Source organism: Nothobranchius furzeri, chromosome 17 (assembly GCF_043380555.1).
Source record: "Nothobranchius furzeri strain GRZ-AD chromosome 17, NfurGRZ-RIMD1, whole genome shotgun sequence".
Lineage (NCBI taxonomy): Eukaryota > Metazoa > Chordata > Actinopteri > Cyprinodontiformes > Nothobranchiidae > Nothobranchius > Nothobranchius furzeri.
In genome coordinates, this window is record NC_091757.1 from 45,513,368 (window position 1) to 45,530,992 (window position 17,625).

At 43.3% G+C, this 17,625-nt stretch overlaps 1 protein-coding gene across 3 annotated transcripts in view; it reads left to right on the top strand.

The window, feature by feature from the left end:
* The window catches only part of fam222aa (family with sequence similarity 222 member Aa), a 53,817-nt gene extending 41,112 nt beyond the window's left edge, over positions 1–12,705 (top strand). For all 3 annotated transcript variants that reach the window (XM_015972625.3, XM_070546105.1, XM_054731747.2), the window contains one exon: positions 9,317–12,705. In XM_015972625.3, coding sequence (XP_015828111.1) covers positions 9,317–10,773 — 1,457 coding nt within the window. In that variant the 3' untranslated portion in view covers positions 10,774–12,705. The remainder of the gene's footprint in view (positions 1–9,316) is intronic.
* Positions 12,706–17,625: the final 4,920 nt, after the last annotated feature.

Genomic DNA, 17,625 nt, shown 5'->3' on the forward strand with positions numbered 1-17,625 from the left:
CTGCTGACAGGCTGTTGGTCCGCTCTGGTGCTGTCAGAGGTGTTAATGGGGCAGGAATGCAGGACAAGTGCTTTCCCACACTCTTAGTTTTCCTCTGCCAGGCGCATTCGAGATGAGGCTCTGGGCCGGCTGGGCTCTGCTAATGCAGCCCGAGCACAGACAAATGGAAAGTGACACTTGTGTGTGTAGAATGGTATTTGTGGTGACGCTTTGACTACAGATAATAAAGTGTTTGCCCTGAGGTGATTTCGCCCTGCGAGCACCCCAGATGAAACTCACTTACTCAGAGAGGGAGACGGAAGAGACAGAGAGGGAGGACGAGAAGACAGTAGGGGGTGAAGAAAGACAAGAGCAGGGAGGAATACACCAAGGGAGGAGGTGGTGGAGATGGTAAACAAAACAAAAAAAGATCCAGAGATGTGGAGATTCAGCTGGTTGTTTATGTTGATGCTGTAGGGATCAGAGCGGCGAAATGTAGCTGCTTAGTCTGCGGTGTGTTTACCTTATTTAAAGAAAGGGTTACATTTTTAAACAGGAATAAACATATTAACTGTATGAATTCACAGATGCATGCAATTAAACAAAAAATGGTTATTTATGTGACTAAAATAGGAACGTAAGAGTGTGTGTGTGTGTGTGTGTGTGTGTGTGTGTGTGTGTGTGTGTGTGTGTGTGTGTGTGTGTGTGTGTGTGTGTGTGTGTGTGTGTGTGTGTGTGTGTGTGTGTGTGTGTGTGACTACCAGGCCATCTGTACAGAGGAGTCCTTCAGGATCAATCAGTTCTCAGTAATTTCCTCCACAGCCCGTAAAAGCCAGGTCTGTCTGGAAGGAGCATGAAGCTGCCACATCAAACCAGCTAATTAATTTTCATTGCTGGTTTCAGTTGCATCTGGCTTCGGAGATAAATCCTAACGAGGAAATGTAAACATGACGGTGTCCTTGCAGCGTAATATTTGCACTTTTCTTCAATCGAAACCTTTAGAGTTGAAACCTAATTAGCAGTTGTGATTTGAAACCATGTCCACCGTCTCTGTTCACGTGTAAGAAACTGTAAAAGTTCAGGAAGTGAAAACAGATTGTTTTTTCTTTTCTTCCTTGCTGCTTCGTTCTCATGTTATCTCTACCCGTGGACCTTATCTCACTCTCGGTCTACTCTATTAACCACACACGTGTACTTCTTCAGTGCAGGCCAGCTAAATGACCTCATGCTGCAGCGTCTGAGAGCAGGACGCCCAAATTAGGCTCCCAGGTTGAACTTCTTCCATCTGCTTGTGCAGAAAATAGATTCAATCTGGGATGAGATTGGCTTTAATGAAACGAAAGATTAGATGTGAGTTTTTGTCCAAGTTTCTTTTTGAATCTACTTTAATGAATAAATCCATTTTTGAAGCTGTGCCATGCATGTGCCTGTGAAGGATCAGTGTGCAGATTGCTTTAACGTTCTCATTATCCTCTTTGCTATTTGGGAAACATGTTGGCAGGTTAGAAGCCCCATGATGGGAGGCACGCCCTGTCCAGCTTCTCCTTTTATTTGGGCTACACAGCTCTTCACTTACTTAGAACAGTCACTTAATTCTGTTTTTGTCTTTCAGACAAAGCAGTAAAATAGGTTTGAGAAGTGGAAAATTGACTATTTTTCTCCAAACAATGTTTTAAAATTACAATCAATGAGCGAGGATCTGGAGAGGAACGTGAGGAGAACATTCAGCCTCACTAAAGATGATTACAACAACAAAAGCAGCCGCTGAATTCAGAAAACTATCCTCGGAGAAATGACAGCAGTTTGATTTTTATCGTTGTAATTATGGAAAGCAAAGGCAAATAATTGCCTGATATATATAGTTTTTAGTGTTCCTGTTTTGTTGTTGCACAGAAAAATCAACCTTGAGACGAACAGAGGGAGATGAATGTTCCTGAAAAGGGCTTTTCTGATATCAAGCGAGCAGCAGGGTTCCCCTTTCCCTTCGCGTGCACTTGAATTGATTAGTACTTTGGTTGAGGGCATATTCAACATGTCTGCCCCCTGCGAGGCTGCTCAACCCTGTTGATGACTGGCTCATGCATGCGCTTCCTCTGCTCCTCAGGAAGCTCATGTGGGGGGGAAACCAAGGCTTTGATTGACTGGCGGCCGGGTCTGCGGGACGCCTCTATTATTGTCATTCCTACCTTGGCAGAGGGGCGGAGGTCTGCGTCCAGGGGGTCTGGCCCACGGCTCCTGCTTTGTGTGCCCAATAGTCAATTAGAGGCAGCGCACTGCCGGAGACGAGGGAGATGCAGGGTTAATTGCAGAGGACCAAACAGCTGGCTCTATCAGGGCCCATTGTGTTTGCAGCAGTTGTCACGGCAATTGAGGCCTGGTTGTAATCGCTGACTAATCAGCCCTGTGCCAGATGACACCTCCATTAGCACAAGGCAGGTATTGTTCAGGACGCCGGGCTCCTTCTGCCCCTCCTTCTAGAACATTGTTTTTGCGTCCAGCCAGCAGAGGCTGGGAGAACATCGTGTCATGGAGCTTGATTCTGTCTGCTGAAAGGTAAACAGCCACAACAGCCTTGTCCTGACATGCCAGCCTTTTCCCACCCTGATGGATGGTGGCGTGAAGGATTTGATTACTGGTTTAGCCATCAGTTATTAATTTGAACACAATTATTACAGTCAAGGAAATGGACAAACTGCCTATTAGTTATGAAATGTCTGTAGAAAGCATTCCCACTGCCTGCTATGGTGGTCCAAAACACATGATCTCAACTCTTATCAGATCCTGTGCTCCATGCAATTTCCAAAAACAAATATAAATATATTCCTGTAAAAAAAATCCATTAAAGGGGAAGTATGGTGAGAGCATTGAGGAATTATCCAACAGTGATTGTCTTTTTCAGGGAAAACCACTTCCAGTGAGTGTTGTGGAGGCTAAAGAAAAGCTAACCCTCTAGTTTTTGTTTAACCTTCTGATAACGTCTGCCTCCGTCCGTGTCCCTATCCTCCTCACAGCCGGCTCAGACTTGTTTGGATAAAGTTAATGTGTGTGTTACGCGCTCGTTCTGTGAAAACCTAATTACAGTTCCTCTCTCTTCATCTAAACAAGCGCTCTTCTCCCATCCTCGCTCGTGGTCAGAAGGGATCAGAGCTCGCCGTGAGAGGAGATGTGTTGGAAAACCCTGAGGGCTTTTTGATGTTTCACAGCATTTCCTCCTCTAATAAGAAGAAACGTCTCCAACCAGCTCATAATCTTGGAACACTTGGAAGACTAATAAATGGGCATTCCAGGAAGTTCTTTGAAACTTTTACCTTATTAATTTAAACCTCTAATAAAAATGCAAAACATTCTCATGGTTCTATGGATTTGGTGCTGCTCCCTCACACAGCCCACATCTTCTCCTCCTTTCTCTCCCCATCTGCTGCTAACTCACCTGACGCCCCGCTCTCACGCTCTTTCTTTCTTGCCCCGTTTCTTGTGATCAACACAATTTGACCTCTCACTTAGAAGAAGTGCACAGAATTTAATGGATTTTTTACAGTCTAATTTAACCAGTTCTCCCTTTATTGCTGTTTTGTACCCAGCGGACCTCATCTTTACCAGGCCGCCACACACACACACACACACACACACACACACACACACACACACACACACACACACACACACACTTCACTACCTCCTCAACCCTCGCACCAAGAAAATTAGTTCATCAGAATTCAAAATGTACTGCCGGCTAATTAAAGGAGTGTTAATTGAGTGTTCAGAATTGGGTACCCCCTTAACTAAATGCACAAAGATATGCACGCGCACACACACACACACACACACACACACATGCAATCACAGTGGCAGCACCGGGTGCACCAAGGACGTTGCGCTTGGGGAGTTTCATGCCAATCAAAAATGAGAAGAAAGACGAGCGCTCATCTTCCTAAGAAAAATGGGATTTTTAGATCACATCGTGGCCTATCACAGCTCCGTCCGGCTCTGTGCTGCCATGTTATCCAATCGCTGCTTTACTATCTGTGTCTGACCGCTGGAGAGTGTTACGCTGCTTAAATAGTCTCTCTCTCTCTCTCTCTCTCTCTCTCTCTCTCTCTCTCTCTCTCTCTCTGTCTCTGTCTCTGTCTCTCTCTCTCTCTCTCTCTCTCTCCATGTGCATTGTGCTAATGAGGGGTGGCATTTAGAGATGTGCTGCTCTGACACATGGGCATTGTGTGCCAGGCTCTGGGTGATTAAGGACGAAGGTCAACCCATTAATTGCCTCCCTGCCATCCCCGCTCCCCGGCGCGTGATCTCTAACGACTAATGCATGTTTGCCTGAGCTTTTATCTAATCTCCAGAGCGGTTCAATCATGCTTGGCTTGTTTATATTTCTTTCATATGAAAGTTTCTTGTTTTGTTTTTCTCTTCATACTCATCGTGAGCAGCGGCGCTCGCCCAGGTTTCTCTGTTAATTTACCGTAAGCTGTTTCATGTGCTTCCGAGTGCACGTAGCCTCCTGCTCAAAAGAAGGGAAAAGCATATTCTCCCATCCCCGGGGGAAATAATTAATCCTTACAAGGCTGTCGCATGTTGAAGTGAAGCGAGTGTGAAGCATTTAGCCCAGGAGGCATCGCAGGCTGTCGCCCGCACAGGCACCTGTTGTTGTCCCTGCCCTACATTTCATGAGAGAGCACTGAGCAGAGGATAACAACATGCTTCACTGATGGCAAATAAAACACACAAAGCAGATGCATATCTGTGTGTGTGTGTGCATGTGTGGATTTGAATATCTACGCACTCCCTTTTGCCTGTTTTCATACATTATCTTTGCATGCACGACCAAGCTAGAGAGTTTGTACAGGTGCAGAGAACCCAACTCCTTCTGAAAGCTGAGGACTCACACAAATGCTGGCTGCCTCTGAGGGTGTTTATCGGCCAGCACCATCTGTATGCTGCCGCTCATTGCTATGATCTACTGCAGCCTGAACCAATAAGTCACAGAGTGCCCGTCTAGAAAGAGACACTCCTTTAACCTCCCTGTCTTCTCTTATAGACTTAAAGCTCTGGAGGAGAGAGATGTGCGAGCCCTGCACATCAAACACTGTCTATAGCAGCTTGTGTGTGAGAGTGAAATGTTCTTTGGTTTGTGGCCATACTTACTGTAATCAACTTTGCTATAAAATTCCTACCGTGGAACTTTTTAAAGAGGAAGCCGGAATCAGAAGCATCCAGATGCTCATTTGCCTCCTCCTCCTCCACTTCTTCCTTTATGCTGTGGGCTCTAATAACCGGAAGCCTTTGTGGAGCTGAGATGGGTTTTGTAGGCCTGAAAGGCCTCTAATCCCTGTGGCCTGTGAAGTGTGAAGCCCTTTGATGCCAGGTCGGTGTGCCAAAGGCTCTGCCTATTGACAAACAAGGGCCAAGCTGGAAAAAAGATGGAGGGAGAGGGCTGTCTTCTCTTTCTCAGAAGAAACACAGGCAGAGGCATGAAAAATATAGGGCTCAGTCAGTGAGAAGGAATAGAATTAGCTACCCTTTAATGAATTTCCTGGCTTTTTTATGTTTTTTTTTTCTTCATGTGGCAGTAATTAGGTGGAATGATGGGCATATTGCAGCTGGGGGCTTGTAGGGCGGCCCTTGATATGCCTGAAAGCCAAGTATCTCTCCTCATTTAGACCATGTGATGATCAAAGATGTTTTTTTTTCTTTTTTGCCCTCATGTAAAGAAGATCAGAAAAAAATGCTACCATTCCATTTGCATGTGGACCTGCAATGTGCTTTGAAATGTGCATGTTTTTCTCTTCTGAGCAAATGAAATAAGTCTTCTGTCAGTTTTCCACCGCTAGTCAGAACATCAAAGCAAATGACAGCGCAGTCATGAGGGAAGCCGGGCTCTGCCTCGCTGAGGTTGGTTAGATCTCAGATAGGTTGGTCTGCCACGCTCACACCAGCCCATTAGGGCGTCACCCAATTCTGATTGAAGCCAAGTCTCTGATGCCAGCTTGTTTTTATAAATTCAAAGTGAAATTTGAAGTGTAGGGCTTCTGATTTAAAATGTGCGTTGTCCACTGGAGGAACAAACCTGCTAAATTTAGCTTGGGATGTGCACAGTCTCGCCCTTCTGCTTTTAAATTCCTCATTCATTTCCTTTACGATATGGATCTTGTAGATTTAATCATTTTCACAGTCTGGAAACCCAAAGGGTTGTTGAAATGAACTTCCCATGATATCCATAATAGGAGCAAAGAAATGAGAATGGTGACTACTTGGCTGTGGAGTTTCTTTAAAATGATTTTGCAATTGGAAAGGAAATGGAGTGCGTCCCAGTCACTTGCTGCATCCGGCAGACGCTCCTTAGGAAGTCGGGATGCTTGCTTGCAGCACAACCATGGCAGTGAGTTGTTGGGGAACATTTTTTAGCTTTTGCATCAAAATGTCATTTTTGAGGAGGTTGCAAGTCATTCGTGGCAGCTGATGTATTGTTTGTAAATTGAGTTATTTTGCCAGCCCCCACGTATATATATATTTTGTTACATTGAGCTAAGTAGCCATGAAATTGCCTGAATAATGTCGTTTAAATCCAATCTCACCACGGCCCGTCACCTCCATACCCAAGCACCAAAACAATGATACATGGTGGGCTTTTTAGAAATAGCATTTTTTCCTGTTTGCCACCTCATTTTACAGTGGCCAAGTGTTGGCTCATTGACTGAGAGATGTTAGTCTTACTCTTTACCTTCAGTGGTGGATTGAAATGATTGAAATGAGTTTGGGAATTGGCGTGGAACAGAAAAAAAATACAAATATTTACATGCATGCATTTTTAATGCAAAACTCGTGGGGTTTGCATGTATTTGCCTTTTTCAGTTTCAGTATTTATGTTCATACGATTAAAATGACGCAGGGCAGTTTCCTGCTCCTCCTCCCTACTGGTTGAAAGTGGAACTACAACTGTCGTAAACAACCCTGCTGCAGCCTGCTGTATAGCTAGTGCTAACAATGCGCTAACACTATGAGCCAACTAATACAAAAATAATCCATGAAGTAAAAAGATCCACACTGTTCGACAAGTCCAGTAGCAACAAAGCCAGTCCGTGATTTTGCAGTCTCCTTACTCCCTCAAGCTAGTGTAGGCCGCGCCAATGTTCATGTGGTTCTAGCTCTTTGCTTCACCACCAAAGACGTTTCTCCCTTATTTTTTTTCCAGGCTCTACCATGATGCCAACAGAAAAAGAAAATTTCAGTTTCTTCTTCTTGTGCTTTTAATTGACAATCGGTGAACTGAAAAAGCTAACTGCTAGCATTTCAGCTAACAGCCGTAAAGCAGGTAAAATGCACCCCCTAGGACACCTACCTGCTCAACAAAACTATCAAGTGTGGTTTTTGGTCAGTAGAGGGCTGCAGAGTGGTGTCAAGAAGGAAACTGGTCAAGTTTCTAATCCAACAATCACTGAGATCAATGTTAAAGCTCTAGCTTAAAGGTTAAAAAACTATCTATTGTTACTTTAAATTGGACGTATTTATTTTTTCATCATGAAAGCTAACTTGTCGTTTTGCTTTATTTAGATAATGAAGCCTTAACTTATGCCTGTTTTTTACATTTTGGTCAAATATTTAGTTTAAGACTTTTCCAAATTAACTTTTCTTTCAGAATATTTACCTCAACCAAGTTAGTAAGATTTAATTTGTAATTTTCAGGTGGTGGGGTGGAGGCAGTGTGGAGGTGGGGCCCATTTCTTAGTACTCCTGGACTAAATAAATGTGGAAATTTAGTGGCCAAGGGTAAGACCCAATAAGTGATACCACTTATAAATCTCAAATGTGCCACTGCAATTAAACAAGCTTTTATCCCCTCCCCTCCTTCCCTCCATGCCTGGTACCAAGGCTAACCCAATTCAATGCTGAAGAGAGTCCGAATTAATTTCACAAAGCACTGATTTAACAGCGCCGGAGGTACCCGGCTTTGACAGAATGAGTTTTTAAAAAGATTCATTTGTCTAGGGATGTACATCCACAGGAGGGAGTGAAAATGAGATGGAAAGAAAGCTGAAATGGAGGAGGGGTGTGATGGAACATAAATGAATACCAGTTCTCATTTACAGCTTTAAAACTATCTTTGGGTTGTTCTGAAGTGTAGGCATAGTTTTTTTTTTTTTTTTTTTTTTACTTCAGGTCTTTGTAATAAAAATATTTTTAAATTATGTTTGAGTGGAGTCTCAAGTTCAGCTCAGATTCAGGGTTCTTTTACGATTCATAAAACAAGCTGAGCATCAAATGTCTTACAGCCTTTTTGGTGTTCTGTGGTTTATAAATTAGCTTAATCTGAGATCTCACAACCGCCCACTTTCAATAATAAAAACACAAATGAGGGTTTAGTCAGGAGCAGCTATGGACTAAAAAAGCAAGCTTTTTTAGGAAAACGTTTCTGAATAAAGAATCAAAAGAACAGCTGTGCAGAACATCATTACATCTGAGAGGCAGTGGCTGCATTTAGTTTTATCAGTTTTATTTTATTATTTTTTTACTTTCATGTAAAGCAACGCTCATGTTTCCCTGCTTCTCCATCCTACTGATTGAAAGCGGAATTACAACTGTCGTAAACAACCCTGCCGCAGCTTGCCAAGCCATTAAGTACAAAATCTACATTGTTGCAACAAAGCCAGGTCACCATCAGTTCGTGATTTCAACCCAAGTGTCCTCCATAACTTAAGCTCCCTCAAACGAATCCAGACAGGGTTGATGTTCACTCTGGCTTTAGCTCTTTGCTTTACCTCCAGAGACATAACACTTTTACTTCCAGGTTTTGCCATGATGCCCACAAGAAAAGCAAAGTTCATGTTTGAATTCTTGTGCTTTTTATCGATTGTTGGTGAACTGAAAAAGCAAAATGCTAGCTAGCCTTTACATTAGCTACTGGCAGAGGAAATGGCAAATATTCATAAAGCAGGTGGCAAGCTCCACCTAGAGAACCTTCCCGTCCCAAAAATTGTTGAAGTTTTGTTTGTGGTCAGTGGAGGGCTGCAGAGTAGTGTCCAATATAAAGTTGGTAAAGTTTCTACCTCAAGAATCACTAAAATCTCTTTAAAAGCAATAGTTTTAAGTATTAAGAACTCTTTAGTGTTGTTCTGTAACTGAGGTGTCTGTTATATTATTTATATTTTGAGGTTACAACCGTACACTTTACACTTAAAATGCTGTTTATTGCAAAGAACTGATGGATCTGGTTTCGTCACAGGCTTCTTTGATAATGATGCAAGTTAAATCCAGGTCAATAGTTGTACATTCAACCTTTTGTGATTTTAAATCATGTATGTTTATTTTACTCATGCTCTTCCTTCTGTTTGTCTTTCAGGTGACCTGCTGGTGCCCACACACACCCCGCGCTACCCAACTGCGGCAGAACTCGATGCTTACGCTCAGAAGACTGCCAACAGCCCACTTTCCATCAAGATCTTCCCCACCAACATCAGGGTTCCCCAGCACAAGCACCTTAACCGGACTGTGAATGGATATGACACCACAGGGCAGCGCTACAGTCCTTACCCGCATCTTCACACAGTGGGGTACCAGGGTCTCCTTGCTATTGTCAAGGCCTCATCATCATCGTCATCATCCTCCACTTTTGGACCTTCAAAGAGTGTTCTCAAGAATGCAGAAGGTAGACGGACTAAGCTCTCTCCAGCCCACATAGCTGTTGCTCCATACCCACCTCCAAGTAATAGCACTTTAGCCAGTTGTCATGGCCAAATGGTATACCACACTGGGCCCTCAAAGCCCCCAGACGGCCCTGGGTTGTCGGTTCCTCCAAATGTCACTGTCGCCGGCTCTGTGATTCCTGTAACAGGGGGCCGAGGCCTAGCCCTGCCTGCACAGTCCAACCTCCCCTCCATCCAGAGTATCATCTACCAGATCAACCAGCACTGCCAGGCCCAGGCACTGCAGCAGGTGTGTCATGGGGCTTCCGCACCAACAAATCCCAGCCCCGCCAAGCAGGGTACGGCTGTCATGGGAGTCACTTCTAGCTCCTCAGGTGGCTACGTGGTGGGTATGGGTCCCCAGGCTAACATGGTGTACACAGGATCAGGGCTGCCTGCCCAAAGTGCAGAGGCAATGAAGAGTGGAGTGTATGCAGATGGTATGGACTACATCATTTGGCAGAAACAGCAACAACAACAACATCAACAACAGCAGCAGCAACAGGCTGTTCTTCGTATGTACAGTGGAGGCAGCGGAGGAGGAGGTGCCATCAGCAAGTCTCCTGAAACCTGTGTTCCAGGTGGAGGAATTATGGCAGCCCAAGTGTCCTCCTCCTCCTCCAGACCTTACCACCTGACAGCGAGTGCCAGTGGAGGAAACGGGCTAGAAAAAGTCAGCTCCTCCCCTTTGAACTGCGTGGGTATGCATGGGAACTTCTCAGTGGGTCAGTACTTTGCACCGCCATGGAACAGTGTGCTGGTGACCCCCGACAGTGACTGCTACAACCCCCAGGAGCTTCTAGGTACCTCCACAGGAGGGCCAGCGACCGGGCACAGAGAAATGGGCTACCCTCATCACCACTACCATCACCACCACCACCACCACCACCCTGCCATAGACAGTGGTGGAGGTCTGTGCTGCAGCCTGCCAAGCAAGAGCTTGTGCAACACATCCGTTCTGAGCAGCAGCCTGCAGTCTCTGGAGTACCTGATCAACGACATCCACCCTCCCTGCATCAAGGAGCAGATGCTCGGCAAAGGCTACGAGACTGTGTCTGTGCCACGTCTGTTAGACCACCAGCATGCACACATCCGCCTCCCTGTTTACAGATAGAGGAGGAGCAGAATCATCAGATGTGAGTTTGTTGAAGAAAATCAAAGGAACAGAGAAGTTTTTTTGTTGATGCGGTACAGAACTGTTGCGAGTACCACTGCTTTAACCAGTGTGGGAGCTTATAGAAGAGCAGTCGTTGTGCTGTTTGACCTTCGATGTGGCCAAACACAAAAGGTGGTAAAGAAAAGGGATTTCAAGATTATCCTGATGTTCCATTGTGTGGTTTGCCAATAGGACTTTTGGATTGATTTCCTTTTTTCTTTTTTTGTTTTGATATGATTTCCTTTCTAAAACTGGTTTTGATGAGAATCTTAGCTCGACATCAAGTGCACACGTCACTTGTATCTCCTTTCCAAATGCTAAGGATGAAGCTACTGTGTAGGTTATCACTGAAACGGTCCTAAAGGACCACGGCTTAGGGCTGTTTAGAAATCCCCAAAAATTTCTGACAGAACGCTCGTACACACCCAAACACAGGCTGATGAATGAGAAGAGTACGATGATGAGCAGTTCCCGGGTGTTCTACGTTTGAATTTTAAAGGGTAGTACGATATTAGCTATTGTTGCTGTAATTGATAAATTAATTGCACTGCTTGAATTTTGTTAACTTTGAAGTTTGGAATTGGGTAGTTTGCATATGATATATTTAAGAAACTTGAAAAACTTGAACCTATTTTTTGTTGTTTGATATATTTGTAGGTATATTATTGTATTGGCTGCTACGAGGAAAAGCATCTCAATATTTTTTCTTCTTTTTAAAAAAAATCAATATTGTATTGTTTTCCACTTTTTATGTTTATGAGTTAATAATTCCTCCTCAAGCTGATGTGCAGTTTCTTATGTCCAGGCCTGAGACATAGCTGCTGCTTTGGTTCTGTAAGAACCTGTTCCGAGAGCTCTTCTTTTATGTTAATTTTTGAACCAACACTGGAATCTACAATAAATCTTGAAATATTTACAAAAAAAAAAAATTAAAATAAAAGAAAATGTGGTTTTAAAAAAAGTACAAGAAAAGGAAATGTAATGAAGAATGTGACGGGAGGTTATCTGTGTAACCCGGCGTTCGGGACCGCGTGTGGCCGAGTGCATGAGTGTTTGTTGATTTAAGTTTGTGTTTCTTCAAAATCCTCAGACTTTTTTTCTTAATTATCCTTTTATTGTGTCATTTTCAGATTTTTTTTTTCCCACAAAGACTGACTGATTCACCAGTCCCATAAATATTCTGAGGGAACTAACCTGCTTTACATGGAGGCTTTAGATTTTGCGAGTCAGAATAGAGACTTTAGTTCCATCTTGAATCCTGCGTTTCCAGCACCGCAGCCTTCTCTGTTCTCAGAATAGAAGACAGCGCTGGAAACAAACGAGGGTCACTCTCCACTCCTAATCTTTGCAAATAAAAACAAAATGAAAACAATCATGCTCTGTCCTTAGGCATCAGATGAAACAAGAATAAGTTCTCCTCTTCCACCCCCTCCCACGGTTAGGACGCGTTTAGCCTAGGCCGGTCTTAACTTGATAAATCAGAGAGGTGAAATATTTATGACGACTGTGAGATTCCCTTGAATGTACTGCACTTAAATTACCGTAATATTGTATTGCCTTGTAGGACACGAGTGAAAGAGAAAACTGCATCAGTCCTCTGGTCTTAAATCGGGATTTTTTTAAATTTCATTTTTCATTGTCAAATTTGAATTTATCAACTGGAAAGCAGAAAACACGAGCTTTGATGTGGGGAAATACTGGTATCTGTCTAGATTTATGAAGTGCAATTATTATGACTGTATTAACATTTTTTTCTCTGAGCTTATACCAAAAAATGTAAACTACAGTTGTCAATACATTCCCAATGTACCACATCCCTAACCCCTACCTTTCTTCTGCTTTTGTTTTAAGGTGTAAAATAAATTTCTTTAAGAATATATTCAGAAACCACGTCTCGGCTTTGAGGTCTGTGATTATTATCATTTGGGACATCGGGGTCTTGGTCGATTTTCTGTCTCCGTTTGTATTCTGTAAGTTTAGCTTTCCAACATGTGATCTTTTAAGCTGTGATAAAAGAAACAAAAGGGGGACAAAGTAATAGATATCCCTTTAGCTTGACTATAACCTTTAAATATTCTGATATTTTAAGCTAAAGAACTCTAAGCTCCTTGGCTTAAATTTGCATATAAACCTTCTTAACATGATTTTTCCCGCCGTGTTGTTTCAACAGGCTAATGCTTCATCCACAGTCTGATTCAAGCACATTTTTCTGTCTAGTAGAAATATTTTGACAGATCTACAGATGCATCCCGTCCCTAAATCCCTTCTTTTTGTCTTCTGCAACCGAGCATTAAACCCTGTCACATGGTGTCGGAGTGAAGAGGAGACACTTGAGGCAGCGGAGTTTCCAGTGTCTGGCCTTTCCTACCAGTGGAAGTCTGAGGCACTAGCGGGCCTCTCGGCTAATGGAAATATTGGGTGACGTCTGGCTACTGCACACTGCCAGAGGAGAGTATTTGTCCAGTCAAAGGGCTGAAATCAAACCCTCCAAGTAGCGAGGGATTTCCAAAAAGGAACTAAAAGCAAAAAACAAATAAAGATGTATTATTTAGCACAAATGATTTAAAGGATTTTTGTTGAATGTGTATAAAACGGTCCAGTGTGTCTGATCACTATTTCACTTTGCAAGGCTCCAAGCTGTCTGCCCCCCCCCCCCCCCCCCCCCCACCCCACCCCGGCATTTTACACACATTAATGAGCTCCTGTTGATGCATCTTAGGCCTGCCAATGTGGTCCATTCCACCATTCCTCATCTGGACAATGAACGCTTAGCCCATATTAGGATAATAGAATTAAATTTCAAATAGATTTCTGCTTGAGCTGATCCAGCCACGGCTCACTCAGCTGCAGAGTGGCATATGGCATGTCATTATCTGAGCCCCCCAAGCCCACGCACGCACCCACCAGGGCCAGCAGGGTTCAGCGGTGCTTAAACAAACTAGAGGTTAAAACTTGAAGGGGAGGAGGACCGTGGGGCTCTGGGAGGTGGTGTGTGTCTGTGAAGGGGGACGTCTCAGATGGCCCCAGCACTTCTCCATGGTGCCCTGGCTCTGAGGTCCTGTTTTTAAAAAGCTGGGCTACGCTTGATGGGGGGGGGGATTATATGCTTGTTCTCTCCGTGGCTGGAGGGGCCCTGTGCAGCAAGACAGGAAAGACTCGAAAAAGATGTAGAGATTTTGGGGTCAGAGGATCCCTGAGGCATCAGTTCTCAGGATAATTGTCATGTTCCTGTTTCTGTTTCCTGTCTCCACATCTTTCAGTTGTCACTTTCTAACAGAAACTAGACTCACTGTGCTTCAAAACTTCAGATCTCATGTTTCATTAACTTTTTTTTATTATTTAGGAGGAAATAATGCACACGTGGTGCTGTGGAGGGATAAATCACAGCAGCACCCCCGTGTGAACGAGGACATTCAGATCTATAACTTATCTCTGTGGTTACAGACTGCTATTGACTTATAACGTGTTTTCAAGGGCAACGAGACACTCGTGGGGATGTGTGGAGGGCAGAGTGTATGGGGGAAGTGACTTATGCTGGTTGTAAAAATCCCTTAGTAAATCCCAATAAGTCCATGAGGACCTTTGACCGGCGTAAAGGTCTAGTCGCATATTATGCACCTTAAATACTTCTGAGAAGAAGCTGTTCAGAGCAGGGTCAGCTCTTTCACTAAGAACAGAAGGGATGAGACGGGGGAGAACTGAAGTAAAGGCAGCTGCTCATGCTGCTTCTCTAACCTGCAGATGATGGGTATGTGTGGTGGAGGAGGGGTTGATAGTCCTCCACATCCCTATGGTCAACCCCATCCTGTCTCCTGGCTGTCCTTCTTAGGGTTCCAATCTCAGCTCTTCCCAGAATTCCTCTCTACCATCTATGGAAGGACGAAATCACGCAGATGGTCCTCTCTGTTTCATACCTTGTAAGAAAAGACTTTAATCAATAATTCAGATGGTCCTAAGGAGGCCTGTACAGTTAAACCACCAGCCTTAAAGCTCTGTTGCACAATATTAAAGATGTGTTTTGAGTCACAGTTTGAGCACATCTCTTTGAGTGCGGCAGGAGAAATCCTGATGGGTCAGACGTGAGCGGCACAGAATCTAAATGTAGTTGTTAGTATTTATTAGATGTACCACAAGGTAAAAATCAGCACAAGTGATAAAATTAATCTGGACTTTCCCCCAAAGGCACAGCTCCAGAGCCCTTTCATTACTTTCTTTTCTAAAGAGGCAATGCAGTATGGTGTAATTCCAGGAGCTTACAGCGTTTTATTTCTTCATTGTCACAGCTTCAGCTGAAAAGCTTATGGCCTCCAAATATTCATTTGGATTGTGTGGATCTGTTACTGGATCTAATATAAATGCGAAAGTCTGGGGATTTTGCTTTGTTTTTCCTTTTTTGGTGAGTTGTTTTTTGATTCCTTTCACTGTTTGTATGGCTCTCCAAATTATCCTGTGGACAGACGGGGCTGTTTTGTTTTTCTCAGATGATCTCAACAAGTGCACCAATGCTGCCAAAGTATGAGGGTGCTGCAACCTTGAGAAAATAATATATATGGAAATGGGAAATCTATAAAGCATCTCTCTTATTGTTTTCCCTGCAGTACTGTGTTTAAAAATGATTTCCTCAGGATGAAAAAAAAACAGTGTAAGGATTACATTGCTTTCTTCTTTTGAAAACGATAATATATGAGTCTTAGATTTAAAAATAAATAAGTCTAAATATGAAGAAAAGCTGTAAAATCCTTTAGTTGTGGGGTTTTCAACTTTTGAACGTGCCTACAGCCAAGCATCCCAGCAACCGCTTATACCTTCTCCTGTTCTGCAATCTCCCCACAACCATCATCTTCAATTTGCTGAAACTGCCACTCACTCCTCCATCCCAACCATCACAGTAGATTTTTGTCTCTTCTCTGCTTTTTGTCAATCTCAGGTCTGAAATTTCTTTACTTTACAGTAGATGGCTGTTTTTCATTTGACCTTTCCTCTCTTATGTATTATTGATTGACATAAGGAAATAAAGCAGATGACTTCTATGCTTGTCTACTTTGCTTCTTTCTGTCTTAAGCAGTTGGACTATAGCCCTTCCCGTAACGCAGGTAAGCATATTAGTCTTAGGATTCAGTTTGTGCATCACCGCCATATGCCTGCTTTGGCAATCTTGTTGTTCACTTGACCTTTTTCACCCTTACACCAGGAGCAACCTCACCTTAAGGAAACAAGCTAATTACTGTTAATCAACGTGCACAAGCTTGCATTTAGCAGAAATTTTTTAAAGCATTTATGTTGGATTTGCCTTTTTTAACAGATCACCTAGTCTTTCCAATAATTTTGCAATAACTGACTATAAGTACTCAATGTGCTTGACTCAAATTAAAGATGTGGTTCACAGGGGTGCACCTTTTCCAGGAACTAGCAGTTCCTCGCGAGTAGAATGCCGGTTTTGGTATCTTATTTCCTGGTATATATGGGCATCTCGGTTCTGATGGGATAACAGCAATCTACCTCTGACTCTCAACACAAATGTTTCATAACCGCAAATAACACAAGCCCTGAGGAGGTCTGCCATGTGGTGAAGTTGCTAATGCTAATGATTAGCTTCAACTATTCAGGATGTTTGTTGCTTTTTGCCGGATGCTAAAACAATAACAGTCTTCCCCGTTGTGTGTCAAATGAGTGAGTCCATCAATGTTAAGTGACTGTGTGACGTAGATCTGTCAGCATTTATAAATCCTAGAGTTTCACCATCTATTTTCTCTCAAAAGCTATTGCGGGAGATAGGTGTAGGAGACTATTTTCATGTTCAGCCTGCATTAAAAACTCAGTGACCGATTATATTAAGAAATAATCATAAAAAATGGGTTTCTGTGAACCACACCTTTTCAGCTGTTGCTTTCAAACTGATTTCAGTGGTTCTTAAACCAAAAACTTGAGCAACTTCACATTGGACAGCATTCTGTTGACCAGAAACTGTAGTTAACAGTTTAGTAGCATGGGTAGGTATACTAATGGGAGTGCTTTACTGCAACAACTGTTAATTTTTCCAGTAGCTTATAGAAAAGCTAGCTGTTAGCTTTTTCAATTAGCCAACCATCAATAAAAAGCACAGGAAGAAGAATGTTGCTTTTTTTGTTGGCATCATGGCAGAGAAAAGTAAATGAGTAATGTCTTTGGAGTCAAAGCAAAGAGCTAAGTAGTTGCTTCATGTTAGCGTTAGCTCATTGTTAGTGCTAGCTACAGCAGTCTGTGGCAGGGTTGTTCACCACAGTTGTAATTCCACTTTGAACCAGTAGGGTAGAGGAGCAGGAAACAAATTCAGTGTTGCTGTAATAGCTGGTGGATTAACTTTGCATATGGAGCCCCACAAACCTCCATTCTGTGTGTGTAACAATATAGGTATTCTCGAGAACTCATCACAAGACACTTTTCTTTCTCTTCTCGCTCCCAACCTCTCCGCCCACCTAAAACATCAGATAAGCCACAGACTGATGAGCCAGCCGCCTCCACCAGAGCGTGTGGTACTGGGAGACAGCACACTGATTTCATACACGCTCGCTCAGACAGAAAAAGAGCTCCATGGAGCAGAAATGCTTCTCTTATTAGCAAAACTCATTCACCTGCACGCCACATTGAGTCCCTTGCAATTTCACAATAAATCATGAGAGATGCTAACGGAGGCCGAGGGAGGGAAGCGAGCCGAACGCTCCGCCACGGCCGTGCCCTCGCCTGTCAGTTTAGACACTGTGAATCATTTCGGGATCAGTGGCCTCATTTTAACTTATATGAACTGAAAGGTCATCTCACAAACCAGCTGAC